The sequence below is a fragment of the Papio anubis genome, chromosome 11 (genome assembly GCF_008728515.1).
Source record: "Papio anubis isolate 15944 chromosome 11, Panubis1.0, whole genome shotgun sequence".
NCBI classification, from domain to species: Eukaryota; Metazoa; Chordata; class Mammalia; order Primates; family Cercopithecidae; genus Papio; species Papio anubis.
In genome coordinates, this window is record NC_044986.1 from 65,680,236 (window position 1) to 65,694,345 (window position 14,110).

General features: G+C 49.4%; 1 protein-coding gene across 2 annotated transcripts in view; it reads left to right on the forward strand.

The window, feature by feature from the left end:
* HKDC1 (hexokinase domain containing 1) overlaps window positions 1–14,110 on the forward strand; it is a 47,357-nt gene that overhangs the window by 5,872 nt on the left and 27,375 nt on the right. Inside the window, exons 2-5 of one of the 2 annotated variants that reach the window (XM_003903849.4) lie at window positions 1,740–1,902; window positions 7,736–7,884; window positions 7,986–8,105; window positions 13,135–13,230. In XM_003903849.4, the coding sequence (XP_003903898.1) occupies window positions 1,740–1,902; window positions 7,736–7,884; window positions 7,986–8,105; window positions 13,135–13,230 (528 nt within the window). Of the gene's footprint in view, window positions 1–1,228; window positions 1,903–7,735; window positions 7,885–7,985; window positions 8,106–13,134; window positions 13,231–14,110 lie in introns of those variants that run through there. The other variant, XM_021943405.2, reaches the window with a different exon arrangement.

The window sequence follows — 14,110 nt, forward strand, 5'->3', positions numbered from 1 at the left end:
TCCTTTTTTGCTAATGGCTGTCTGATGATTTTCTGGTCTTTCTCTGGCCCCCAAGTCCCTGGAGCCGTGGGACCATTTCAGTGTCTTGGGTCTTTTCATTGTCATGGGACTGAGCTGGGTCCTAGCCTCTGAGGCCTAGTGGATGGCCGGGGCCCTGTCCTAGCCTGAAGGTAATGTGAGCCCTGTGCATATGGTATCATTTGTCTGTCAGGCTTATGCATCCCCCACAGAGCTGTGAGCCAAAGCCAGGCCATGGGGGTGAGGGATCTGGAGACTATGTTACAGTCCCACATAGCCGCAGCTCTGAAGCCCTCTCCCCTCACCTCTCACTTGGGGACAAGAACTTTGGCCTTATGTGGCTGCCTCAAAGGGATGATGTGGCGATGAGAATAGGTGACATACATGGATGCACTTTGTAGACAGTAGCACGTGTTCTTCACCCTGGATAAAATGCCCTTTCACCAGGAATGTACCTGGGATAGAACCTCCTGTCACCTGGAGGGTGGAGAGTGCTCAGTATAGAAACAGGGCTGGCAAGAATGGGGCGCATATGCCCTTGTCTCTCCTCCTGCCCCCATCAATAATCCATCCCAGTGAGCCCGGGGCTCCAGACTGCCAGCACCAATTGATTAGTTTTAATTAGTGTGAGGGAGGAAACTTTGCTGCCATCCCTGATGTGACTTATTACTGTCAAGAGGACTGAGTATAGCCATAGTGATTTGTATAACTTCCCTCCTTTGGGTATGGTCTTCTGTCCCTGTTTCCTGGTTACACGAGTGAGATCCACTCATTATCAATAGCAATTTGAGCTGACTTTAAAAATTCAGCTTTATCTTAACTACAACAACTCAGTTAAACCAAAATGGACATTTATGGCTGGGTGAGGTGGCTCACGCCTGTAATCCCAGCACTTCGGGAGGCCCAGGCGTGTGGATCACTTGAGGTCAGGAGTTCAAGACCAGCCTGGCCAGCATAGTGAAACCCCATCTCTACTAAAAATACCAAAAAACCCACAAAAACCAAAAAAGTAGTCAGACGTGGTGGCACCTGCCTGTAAATACCAGCTACTCAGAAGGCTGAGGTAGGAGGATCGCTTGAACCTGGGAGGTGGAGGTTGCAGTGAGCCGAGATCTTACCACTGCACTCCAGCCTGGGCAACAGAGTGAGACTCCGTCTCAAATAAAGGGGCGGGGCGGGGGTGGGGTGGAATTTAAAGGACTAGATTTTAGACATTGCTTTTGGAAACTGAATTTAGTTCTGAGCTTACTGGCAGCCAATAAACAAAGAGAAACCTGTTTGGCTATATCTGTGATCATCATTGGATGAAAGAAAGCTTCCACGTTTAGGAATCCACGATTCAAGCTCTAGCTGGCCTTTTTCGGTGGAGAGGAATGGGACACTGATAAGGGCCCTGAACTGGGAATCGGAAACCCTGAATCCTTCTTAGTTTCTGCCTCTCCCTTGTCTCATCCGAATAATGGAGGAATCATTTTCTCCTCAGTCTGCCCTTCAGAGGAGTGACTCCACACCTTCTCAGCCTTCCGTTCCATTCTGCTTTCCCAACTCCCTTCCCTGTCCTCTGCCTGATGAGGGGTCAGATAGGGAGCCTTTGGGAATCCACATCTCCATGCTGTCCCCAGAGTCAGGGACGCAGCTTGCTGAGGGATGTCGGGGGTTACGGCCGAGGCTGGAGGGCGAGGGCCCCTAGCAGCGCCCCCTGGTGGCGGTGTCTGTTCCAGGTGGACAGGTTCCTGTATCACATGCGGCTCTCCGATGATACCCTTTTGGACATCATGAGGCGGTTCCGGGCAGAGATGGAGAAGGGCTTGGCGAAGGACACGAACCCCACGGCCGCGGTGAAGATGCTGCCCACCTTCGTCAGGGCCATTCCTGATGGTTCCGGTGAGTGCAGTCGTCCGCTGCCAGGGTCCCCGGCTCCTCTTGGCTGATGGGTATCTAAAGTACCTAAGGTTTGCCCCGTACCTTGGCTTCTCTCTCTAACCCTCTCTCTGCCGTCCAGCCCTCCCCACCCCTCTGTGCTTCAGTCCTGCTGAATCCCTCTTGGTTCTGCAGCCCCAAGGCACCTTGGCTTCTCTGCCCATCGTGGCCTCACACATCTGCTCCCTCTCCTCCCGGAGCATCTCCGTGTTCTTCCCTGGTGAGCATCAACATGGCTTTTCCATCTCAGCGTCGCGGTCCTTGCCTCCATCTAGGAAGTATCCCATGCTGGGCTGGGTGCTTGTCAGCGCACTTGTCACTTTGCAGTGTCCCCACTCTGAGTCTCCACCAAATTAACCACTCAACCCATGAGTCCAAGGTCTCACTCACCACAGTGTTCCCAGCACCTGGTAGAGTGCTGGGTGCATGCCAGGCCCTGATATATTTGTCGAATGAGTAATAAATGGCTCTGGCTCCTAGGTATCTAAATTCTAGGCCATAGAGTATGAGTAATGGAAGCAAGAATGATGTAGTGGAAATCATATTCAATGATAATTCAACAAACTTGGGCCTGAGGCCCAGCTCTGTCACTCTCAGTGACCCAAGGCAAGTGTTTAGCCTCAGTTTGCCCATCTGTAGAATGAGAAATAGCCCATGTATCTGTTTCCTATGGCTGCTGTGATGTTTTACCACAATCCCAGTGGCTGAAAGCAATCAAATATATTCTCTGACAGTTCTGGTGGACGGAAGTTTGCAATGAGTCTCACTGGGCTAAAATTCAGGTGTCGGCAGGGCTGCATTCCTTCTGGAAGCTTGAGGGGAGAATCCATTTCCTTGACTTTTCCAGCTTCGAGAGGCCACCTGCATCCTTGAGGCATGCCCCTTTCTGTTCTCAAAGCCAGCAGTGTAGCCTCTTCAGGTCCCTCTCTGACCTGACCTTCTGCCTCCTTTCAACATTTAAAGATCCTGTGATCACATTAGTCATGCTTAGATAATCCTGGATAATCTCCCAACCTCAAGGTCAGCTGATGAGCAGTTTTGATCCCATCTGCAACCTTAATTCCCTTTTGCCTTGCACCCTCAGATGTTCACAGGATCTGGGGATTAGGATATGAGCATCTTTGTGGAGGGCTGGGGTGGACATTGTTTTGCCTACAATGGCCTAGAACTCTCTAGAGAGGATCTATGAGGTTCAATCCAACTCTTCCATTCTCAGCCTCTGGATGAAGCCATAAGAGGGAAAAGGGCTGCTACTGGCCAGGTGTGGTGCCTCACGCCTATAATCCCAGCACTTTGGGAGGCTGAGGAGGGCAGATCACTTGAGGTCAGAAGCTTGAGACCAGCCTGGCCAACATGGTGAAACCCCACCTGTACTAAAAATCAACAATTAGCCAGGTGTGATGGCATGCACCTGTAATCCCAGCTACTCGGGAGGCTGAGGCAGGAGAATCACTTGAATCTGGAAGGTGGAGGTTGCAGTGAGCCGAGATTGCACCACTGCACTCCAGCCTGGGTGACAGAGCGAGACTCCATCAAAAAAGAAAAAAAGAAAGAGAGAAAGAGAGGAAAGAAAGAGAGAAAGAAAGGAAAGAGAGAGAGAAAGAAAGAAAGAAAGAAAGAAAGAGAAAGAAAGAAAGAAAGAGAAAGAAAGAGAGAGAGAGAAAGAAAGAGGGCTGCCATTTACTGAGCAACCACTGCAGTCATGGGGTGCTAGGGACTCGCTGAGCCACGTATTTCCTGTGACAACCCTGTTCAGACAGAACCACCAAGGATCAAGGGGTTTCTCCTGTGTCAGGGTCCCAGTGCCCAAACCGAGTTCGTGAAAGAGCCTTGGGGCTCTTGCCGCAAGGGGCCAGGGACCTCTGGGCCCAGGGACCTCAGCACAACAGAATCACTGGCAAGATGCTTTGTGTGGCAAGAGCAGGGACTGAGGTTTGGGAGCTCTCAGGCGGCTTTGATGGAATTAGCTGCGTTCCGGACCTCTCTGGAGCAATGCCTGGATCAAGGTAGCTTGGCTCTGCTGGTTGAGAGGCCCTGGGACACTGCACTGGGAAAGGCCCTGTGCCCTCACTTGTGGGTAGGTGCTTCGGGTGGACAATGCCCTGTCCTGGAGGGATGTGAGCTTCGGAGAGAGACAGCCCTACTTTGAAATCTTGGCTCTGTCCTTGCCACAGCTTGACGACAGTGCTGGAACGTGTCCTTGACAGGGCATCTGGGGCCCCTGGGAGGAAGCATCTGAGTCATGTGGGGAGCACCAGGGCTAAGTCCACCTGGCTTCCTGGACTGAGGCCCCTCCTCCAGATACAGACAAGGTGTGTCCCCAGAAGCAAGGTGGCCTTTGAGGATCTAGAGGCTACGGGACAGGCGGTGTCCTCCTGGCCCTAGCTGCGTCTGAAGGTTCAGAAGTGAAAGTAACTAAGTCATAGAAACTCTCTCTTCCTTAGCCAGGAAGATGCCCAGCTCCCCATCCCCATCTCCGCAGAGCCTCTCACCACACAAAGCATCTCGCCAGTGATTCTGTTGTGCTGAGGTCCTTGGGTCCAGAGTTCCTAATAAGCCAGGTGTTCTTGGTAAATCCCAGCACCGTACATGATTGTCAGGATTTAATGAGATCATGTGGATGGCATGCTTTAAAATCTCTAAAATCTTGTCCCAAGTCCTCCATAGCTCTTGTGAGCTGGTGATATAATTTCATGATTACCAACAAAAAACAAAACTTGCTGAGCGCGGTGGCTCACGCCTGTAATCCCAGCACTCTGGGAGGCCGAGGCGGGCGAATCACAAGTTCAGGAGATCGAGACCATCCTGGCTAACACGGTGAAACCCCGTCTCTACTAAAAATACGAAAAATTAGCCGGGCGTGGTGGCAGGCACCTGTAGTCCCAGCTACTTGGGAGGCTGAGGCAGGAGAATGGCATGAACTGGGGAGGCAGAGTTTGCAGTGAGCTGAGATCGCGCCACTGCACTCCAGCCTGGGCGACCGAGTGAGACTCCGTCTCAAAAACAAAACAAACAAAAAAAACTCTCCTAATTCCTAATGGCATCTGTCTCAGAAATGTATGCAGTTTCCAGAGAAGTCGTGAGTTTGCCTACTCCCATCAGGACCTACCCGTGAGGGAGTTACCTGTTTGAGCCTTAGTTACCACCCAGCCTTTTGGTCAGGGGGCTGCAGTGGTCTGTTCTGACAGGATCAAGTGCCTTGAAAGTGCTGTGTTCATACTGGAGCCTTCTCTGCCAGTCATGGAAGGGGCATGGGAAGAGTGAGGGTGGTTGTGATTCTCTGGCTTGACCCCTGCTGGCTCTGTTCCAGACCTTAGCCTCCAGTCAGCCTCCAAGGCCACATAGGCCTTGGGGATGAGCCCAGGAGCCCTGAGGTCGTCAGCCTGGATCCTGGAGTGTTTCCTAATACACACTTTCCCAGCCCCTCCCCCTGGGGACTCTGAATCTCCAGGAATCTCCACATTCAGCCACCATGCATCTTTGGGAGACGCTGTACTGGGGAAGGGGAGGGAGTGAAGGCGTGAGCCCCCACAGTGACTTAGGAGAAGGGCACCAACCATTGGTGTCCAAGGCAGGTCATGGAGGGTCCTCTGGAGCAGGCAGATTGGCCAAAGGAATCTACCCTGCTTGGGATGCTGTTTTTCTTTTACTTTCTTTTCAGAAACAAGATCTCCCTCCGTCGCTCAACCTGGAGTGCAGTGGAGCCATCATAGATCACTGCAGCCTTGACCTCGTAGGCTCAAGTGATCCTCCTGCTTCAGCCTCCCAAGTAGCTGGGACTACAGGTGCATGCCACTACACCCAGCTGACTTTTGTCTTTTGTTTTGTAGAGACAGGGTTTTACCATGTTGACCAGGCTGGTCTTGAACTCTTGGCCTCAAGGGATTAATTCTCCTGCCTGGGCCTCCAAAAGTTCTGGGACTACAGGTGTGAGCCACCGTGCCTGGCTGGGGATGTTTTCTTGATGTCTGTGAAGACCCCGAGGTCCCACAGACCGCTGTTGCCTGGGCAGGTCCTCCCTCTCCCAGGGTCCACTGGTTCCTTTTTTCTGGGGTCAGAGACAGAAGGGATCACACTATGTGGCTTCCATGAAATGGCACCTTGAGCCACTGTTGGAGTGCGGTGTTTGATAGTGATCGCCGTGCGGGTGCTGGGAGTGGGAAGTTTCCGCACCGACGCTGGCCAGGTCTCAGCACATCCCCTCCCATCCGATGGCAGCACAGCAGCCTCTTCTTTTGTTAAACCCTCAGTCTATTCTGGTTGATGTTAGAGGCATTTGTCCCCAAAATCTCAGATCTTGGCATTCCCTAGCTTAAAATCTTTCTGCGGCTCCCTTTCACCTTCCAGATAAAGCCCGAGATCCTTGGGGTGGGATAGCTTTTCCAAATCCCTCCAAATTTAACCTGAGAACCACCTTCCAACCTCATTTCTGCGACAGCTGCCCTCCTTTGGCAAAAGCACACTCACTCCTATTGGATGCTGTCTCATTCCTTTGCCCGTGGCTCCTCCCTCTGGGACCCCTGCTCCCCGCAGCCTGGCAGCCAGACTCCTGCTCACCCTTCAACACTCAGCTCTGTGTCCCCTCCCTGGAGAGCCAGCTGCCTTTGACTCCCAGCTTTGATCTGGGTATCTCTCCCTGTGCCTCTCACAATCTGAGCACTGGTCCTACTATATGGAATTGGCTGATTTATGTGCCTGTATTTCGGATCAGTTTCCCAGGGAGCACATCGTCTTTCATCTGTACATCCCTAGCACCTGACTCATGTTACTCAGCACAGAGTAGATGCTCAGTAAATGTGTGGACATAGGTTGTGTGATCTACCCTACTTCCTACACAGCCAGACAGCGTCTGGGAGAACCGTCTTGCTTGGTGCATAATAAATACTAATAAAAGTTGCATAGGATTAACTCCCTGAATTCCCTCACCGAATGATAAACGGCTCCATCAGCTCCTTTGCGGCTGATCTGGAAAGGTAAGAATTTCCAGATGTCTCCACAAAAACGAAAAAATCGAGCTGGCTGCACCTTTGCTACTCTAACTATGGTCTATAGACCAGCAACAGCAGCAGCATCACCATGTTAGTCAGGCTGTTCTTGAACTGCTGACCTCAGGTGATCTCCCCGCCTCAGCCTCCCAAAACGCTGGGATTACAGACATGAGCCACTGCAGCCAGCCTCCACCTTTCAATTAATGGCATCTGTCTTGGGCTGGGCTGGGTCGTGTTCCAATTTCTCCTTTTGGAGTGGCTCTAGCCTAAAAAGTTCAGCATCCTTGGCACCTCAAGGGCCATCGTTTGGTCCCTGTCTCCTCTCCCCTCCAGGAGTGTTTTCCCTCTGCCCATAGGATCATCGGCTGCAGGAAGCTGGCTGCTCCTCGCTGCACACCTGTCTTCCCCCTCATACCTTTATCCGAGTTTCCCCAGGCTGGGAGTACCCGCTGTCTTCCCAGTGATGGTATCCCAGGATGGGCTCCACTGTCGAGGCCACCTCTCATACCACCTGCAAGGACTGTGCTCACACTGGCCTTCTCCAGCGGAAATGCGCCTTCCTGCAGCATGAGCCAGTGGGTTGGGCTCAGGCTGCAGAGTCAGGCAGACTTAGTTCACATCTCAGCTCTGCGCCTTACCTCGAGGGCTCTGAGAAATGGCCATAGTCCTCAGCCTTGGCTAATGGGCATAATGATACAGAGTGGTTGTAAGATTTGATGACGTTGATTATATGTCCACCCTGTAATGCAGAGCTTGCCGTGTCTGTAGTAGACCCTCAATAAATGGAAACTGAATTTGTTTCTTAATAGAAAATGGGGAGTTCCTTTCCCTGGATCTCGGAGGGTCCAAGTTTCGAGTGCTGAAGGTGCAAGTCGCTGAAGAAGGGAAGCGACACGTGCAGATGGAGAGTCAGTTCTACCCAACGCCCAATGAAATCATCCGCGGGAACGGCACAGAGGTACCTGGCAGGTGGCTCCTGTGACAGCAGGGAAGGCGGTGGCATCTGTGTGTGGGGAAACCACACCTTAGCCCACGTCCTTTGCTTTCTCTTCTCTGCAGCTGTTTGAATATGTAGCAGACTGTCTGGCAGATTTCATGAAGACCAAAGATTTAAAGCATAAGAAATTGCCCCTTGGCCTAACTTTTTCTTTCCCCTGCCGACAGACTAAACTGGAAGAGGTAAGGCCAGAGCCCGCGGAGGGAAGCAGCTGTGCAGGCGTTGGGGCTTGCGGAATGCGGGCACGGGCGGGAGTCAGGCTGCTCGCAGGAGAGAACAGCAGGAGCTTTCTTGTTTGTCTTTTTCTTTTCTTTTTGTTCATGATGGGGCATCAGTGTGAGGCAGAGAACTTGTTAACGCAGTGGCCTTGATTTTATGATTAACGTGGGCACAGCTCGGGAAAGTGGAATGCGTTTCAGTAACTCTGAAACCTTGGTGTGAGGAATTCCTTGGAGGGCTTGTTTTAAGCACAGACTGCTGGGCCTGCTGGAATCAGTGTTTCTGCAAGGAGGCCCTAAATTCGCCTCCCGGACAGGTTCCCAGGAGATGTGATGCTGCCTGAGGCCTGCACTTAGGACCACTGACATAGCCAACTAGAAGCAGCGTGGGAAGGCTGGGGACTCTCCCTGTCGTGAGCCCTCAGGAGGAGGATTAGAATGGGGACACTAGAGTGAGAATGTTCTGGAGCAGACACAGAGCCTGGGATACACAGTCTCAGCTGTGCCACCTGCCAGGTGGGGGTTCCTGGTAACTCATCTCTGTGTGTCTCAGTTTTCAGTCTGTAAGCAGGAGGAAGCTAACCCGATCTTATGTGAATAAAGACAGCAAATAAGGGGACGTTCTGTGAAGAGTCTAGTCTCCCCGGGCCACTCCTGTGTGGGTTGGGGACGCTGATCAATCTCCTCCTGGCCCTTCTGGTTATGATGCCCAACTGACAGTCACATGGGCCTCCTTGGGATGTGCTTGATATTGCCAGCTTGAGTCGCTTATTGGTGTGGAATAGTGAAAGGGAATGAGCTTCCATGTTCCACACACATGGCTGCGAATCATGGTTCAGGACAAATTGTGTCCCCTTGGACCAGTTCCTTAATTTCATGAGCCTCTTGTTTTCTCTTTGAGAAAATTTTATTTATTTTTATTTTTTTCTTTGTTGAGATGAGGTCTCACTATGTTGCCCAGGTTGGTTTCAAACTCCTGGGTTTAAGTGATCTGCCTGCCTCTGCCTCCCAAAGCGTTGGGATTACAGGCATGGGCCATTGTGTCCCGCCTTGTTTTCTCATTTGTAAAGCAGATAATCATATCTGCTTGTTGGGCTGAGGTGAAGCTTAGGCAAAGCATTTGTAAAGCATCCAACACTGTGGTTGGGCCTTACGCAGTAGCTGCTAGGCTGTGGTGACTGTCCCTGGATTACTTGGCTCTTTGTGCCTTTGTATCTTATCCCTAAATTCAACAGAGGTTTTTGGAGGGCAAGTAGTGCCCGCCAAGGGCACAGACCTTCCCCACCAAGGTCTCTCACAATGTGTTGTGTTTAATAGGTGCTTGGTAACTATCTGACAGTTGAAAGGTGTCAATCATTTATTTGATTCTATCGTGGGAATTTGCCATCATCTGTATAGAGGACAAGCTGAGTTTTACTTTTTCATTCTTTTATAAAGAAAGGATTGAGAAAATAATATAAAGAAGCTTCCAGAGGCCTGACATGGTGGCTTATGCCTATAATCCCAGCACTCTGGGAGGCTGAGGTGGGAGGATTGCTTGAGCCCGGGAGGTCCAGGCTGCAGTGGGCTGTGATCACTCCACTGCACTCCAGCAGCGTAGGCCACAAAGCGAGACTCCATCTCTAAAACAAGCAACCAGGTGCGGTGGCTCATGCCTATAATCCCAGCACTTTGGGAGGCCGAGGGGGGTGGATCACCTGACATCAAGAGTTCAAGACCAACCTGGCCAACATGGTGAAACCTCGTCTCTATTAAAAATACAAAAATTAGCTGGGCCTGGTGGCGGGCTTCTGTAATCCCAGCTATTCAGGATGCTGAGGCAGGAGAATCGCTTGAACCCGGAGGTGGAGGTTGTGGTGAGCTGAAATCACGCCACTGCATTCCAGCCTGGGTGACAGCGTGAGACTCTGTCACAAACAAACAAAAAACAACAACAAGAAAACATACAAAAAAGTTTCCAGGGAACGTTTGGGTGAGGCCAAGTGGAGCCGGCTGGCAGAGAGAGGTCCCAGGAGTGAGTAGACGTGTGTGTCAGGGGTTCGGGAATCAGCCCCTGGCTGGATCCTGTAGTGTGGGTGGTGGAATGAGTGTGCCAGCTGCTCTTATTGGAGAGCTCTGCAACAGAGAATCCAGGAAGAAGGAAGAAAATTCTCAAGCTCTGTGAGAATTCATTCAACTTTGAGAATTAAACGCACATGCTTTCTTGATAGCTTGGCAGCGGAGGGTGTGAACGTATGGTTTATCCATCCAGGATTTTGTCATTTATCTATGTTGAATACCCACCAACATCTTTCTCAATAATAACGATAAAAACACGTACCTCGGGTTTTGACACTGTACTTCACACTGTGCCAAATGCTTTATGCGCATTATCTTGTTAAATCCCCCAAACAATTCTATGAGGTAGATATGATTATCTTCATTCTATATTTGAGAAACACTGCAGCTCAGCGAGGTTAAGAGACTTGCACAAAGCCACAACCAAGAGTAGCCCACCCCAAGCTCATAAGCTCCCCAACCACAGTGCCTTTCCAGAAAGACACCACTTTAGAACCTCAATGAAAATGGCAGCAGGTGCCTGAAAACATTTTGATTTTTTTTTTTTTTTTTTTTGAGCTCTGTTGCCCAGGCTAGAGTGCAGTGGTGCAGTCTTGGCTCACCACAACCTCCATCTCCCGGGTTCAAGCAATTCTCCTGTCTCAGCCTCCCGAGTGGCTGGGATTATAGGTGCCCGCCACCACACCCAACTAATTTTTGCATTTTTAGTAGAGACAAGGTTTCACTAAGTTGGCCAGGCTTGTCTTGAACGCCTAACTTCAGGTGATCCTCCTGCTTCAGCCTCTCAAAGTGCTGAGATTGCAGGTGTGGTGAGCCACTGTGCCCGGCCCATTTTGACCCGTTTAGTGTCATATCACAATAAAGATTTTTCAGGTAAAATTTAAACTAAGGAAGGGCATTTAATTATATCAAGGAGAGGCCAGACACAGTGGCTCATGCCTGTAATCCCAGCACTTTGGGAGGCCGAGGAGAGCGGATCACATGAGGTCGGGAGTTCGAGACCAGCCTGGCTTCTTTTTTTATTCTTATTTTTGAGGGAACAGAAAGTCTTTTTAAAAATTTATTATTATTATTATTATTATTATTATTATTATTATTATTATACTTTAAGTTCTAGGGTACATGTGCACAACATGCAGGTTTGTTACATACGTATACATGTGCCATGTTGGTGTGCTGCACCCATTAACTCGTCATTTACGTTAGGTATATCTCCTAATGCTATCCCTCTGCCTTCCCCCCTCCCCACAATAGGCCCCAGTGTGTGATGTTCCCCTTCCTGGGTCCAAATGATCTCATTGTTCAATTCCCACCTATGAATGAGAACATGCAGTGTTTGGTTTTCTGTTCTTGAGACAGTTTGCTGAGAATGATGGTTTCCAGCTGCATCCATGTCCCTACAAAGTACACAAACTCATCCTTTTTTATGGCTGCATAGTATTCCATGGTGTATATGTGCCACATTTTCTTAATCCAGTCGGGAACAGAAAGTCTTAACCAAAGAGAAATTTCTGTGTGTGTGTGTGTGTGTGTATGTTTTTCTGATAATAAAATAAATGGTAATACTTTTTCAAGGTTAAAAAAAAGAGAGAAGGAATGGAAACGTTTAAAGAAGAAAATAGAAATCACCACTCATCTCAACATTCAACTATTCCCACCACTAGAATTGTGGGTTTTTCTTTTACTCATAGCTATATTAAGCACAAGTGTTATCCTGTATCTATAGTTTAGGAAATCTATGGTTGATTCCAGTCACCAAATATTTGAGACAAAAAGAAAATGTACAATTGTATGTAATTGCCTTTTTAATTTAACATTCTATCACAAGCACTTGTCCCTCACTTCCCCCATCCACCTTCCCTGCAACAGGGATTTTTGAAGAAAGCCACCCTGTGCATCTCTTCCGGCTCTGTCCGGGGAGGCAGGGATGTTGTCATAGCCTATGAGGGCAGAAGTTAGGGAGAGCTACCACACGGCGGCGCTGTGGTGCAGGGAAAAAGCCTGAGGGCTGGTCCAGAGTCAGAGACCTGCGTTCTGCTTGGGCTCTGTCCTTCACTCGCGGTGAGATTCGGAGCAATTTCCTCCCTCTCTCAATCTCAGGGTTTAAAAATCCATAAATTGAGGGAAATGGAGGAGGTGTGGTCAGGAAGTTTGTGAGCTTGAGTCAGCTGCTCTTGACTGAGAAGACTTGGGCGATTCTCTTAACTTCCAAGTTCTCTTCCAGTCTGAAATGTATGATTATTTGCGATTTCAGACACGAAACTCAGGAAACAGCATTTGTAAGCAATGATTGATAATGCAAATTGAGTACCATTTTTCTTTCGTTCTCCTTATTAAGAGATGAGGTCTCCTTATGTTGCCCAGGCAGGCCTGGAACCCCTGGCCTCAAGTGATCCACCTGCCTCAGGCTCCCAAGCAGGTGGGACTACAGGTGCGGGCCACTCTGCCTGGTTGGGAATCAGTTTTCTAAGTTGAAATTAAGTTCCTGAGACAGTCCTGCAAGGTTCCACCATGTTAGTTCTGTTCTGTGGACCTGGCAAACCATGCGTTCTGCATGTTTAATACACCAGGTATTTTCATTAGAGCATTCCTTTGAGAGAGGTAGGGAGGTACATTTCCATTTTGCAGAGGAGTAGACTGAGGCTCAGAGAGGTTAAACGGCTTGTCTAATGTCTCATGAATCCAAGAGCTCTAACTTTTCAATAATTACTCCTTCTGCTACCATATATTTCAAACCACTCAGATGAGACTAATACAGTCATTTAAATTATTAGAAAAGGCTGCAGAAGTGATGTTTTAAAAAATTGAGGGGATTCAGTTTAAAGAAGAGAAGGCCATGGCGGATGCATGTAGGCGTGAAGTTTCTGCAGCTCAGTTGCACATTGCACATCTCAGCACCTCTTTCATTCAAACTGGACCTGAAATCTTCTCCCAGGGTGTCCTGCTTTCATGGACAAAGAAGTTTAAGGCACGAGGAGTTCAGGACACGGATGTGGTTAGCCGTCTGACCAAAGCCATGAGGAGACACAAGGTGAGGAATTCACCTCGGTGTGAGAGGCTCTCCCAGCCCTAGTTCCTTTCTCTTGGGTTGGAGGGGGTGGGGGTGGGGTGAAGGGTCACATATGGTGCCTGCCTGGAGGGAGAATCAGAGAAGGAATTGATCTTAGAAAAAGTCCTACTATAGTACAGATGTGGCCAACTTGGATGAACCCACAGAGCCTTGGTAGGCGGGGCTTGCACAAATCCCTATTGAAAGGTGGCCAGCTCATCCCTGGGCCTCCCCAGCAGCCACAGCCCTCTTCCGGAGGTCTTGGTTAGATCTAATGCTGTGTGTAGGCCCTGCACGCCCTCCTCTCTGAGGCCAAAAAGATCATATTCTTTCCAGGCTGGTTCTGTATTTCACTGTCCACTCTCTGTCCATTAAATATCCCTATTTGTTGGATGTATTTTACAATAATTTAAACTACTGCGAAAGCAAGACCCACTCCTTGCTGAGCTGAAAAGTACACAAACCCAAATTGCTTGTTACCCTGACAGCAAGAGGCATGTTTTGCTGCATAGCCTTCCAGTCTTTTTTTCTTTAAAGCTGGGATCTTATTCTTTTATAGCCTGCATTTTCCCTTATGGGTTTAATTTTGCTTTTTTTTTTTTTTTTTTTTTTTTTTTTAGCGATGAGGTCTTGCTGTGTTGCCCAGGCTGGTAGTGCCTGGCACTCCATCCTCAAATTCCTAGGCTCCAGTGATCCTCCCACCTCAGCCTCCTGCATAGCTGGGACTATAGGCAAAAGCCACATGCCTGGCTCTCATTTTATTTTAAAATGTTCTTCCAAACTTTGGGGGATGTTGGGGCAATAAGCCAAGCCGACTTGGCAGAACAGGAAATCCAGACAGGAAGTCACCAAGCCACACATG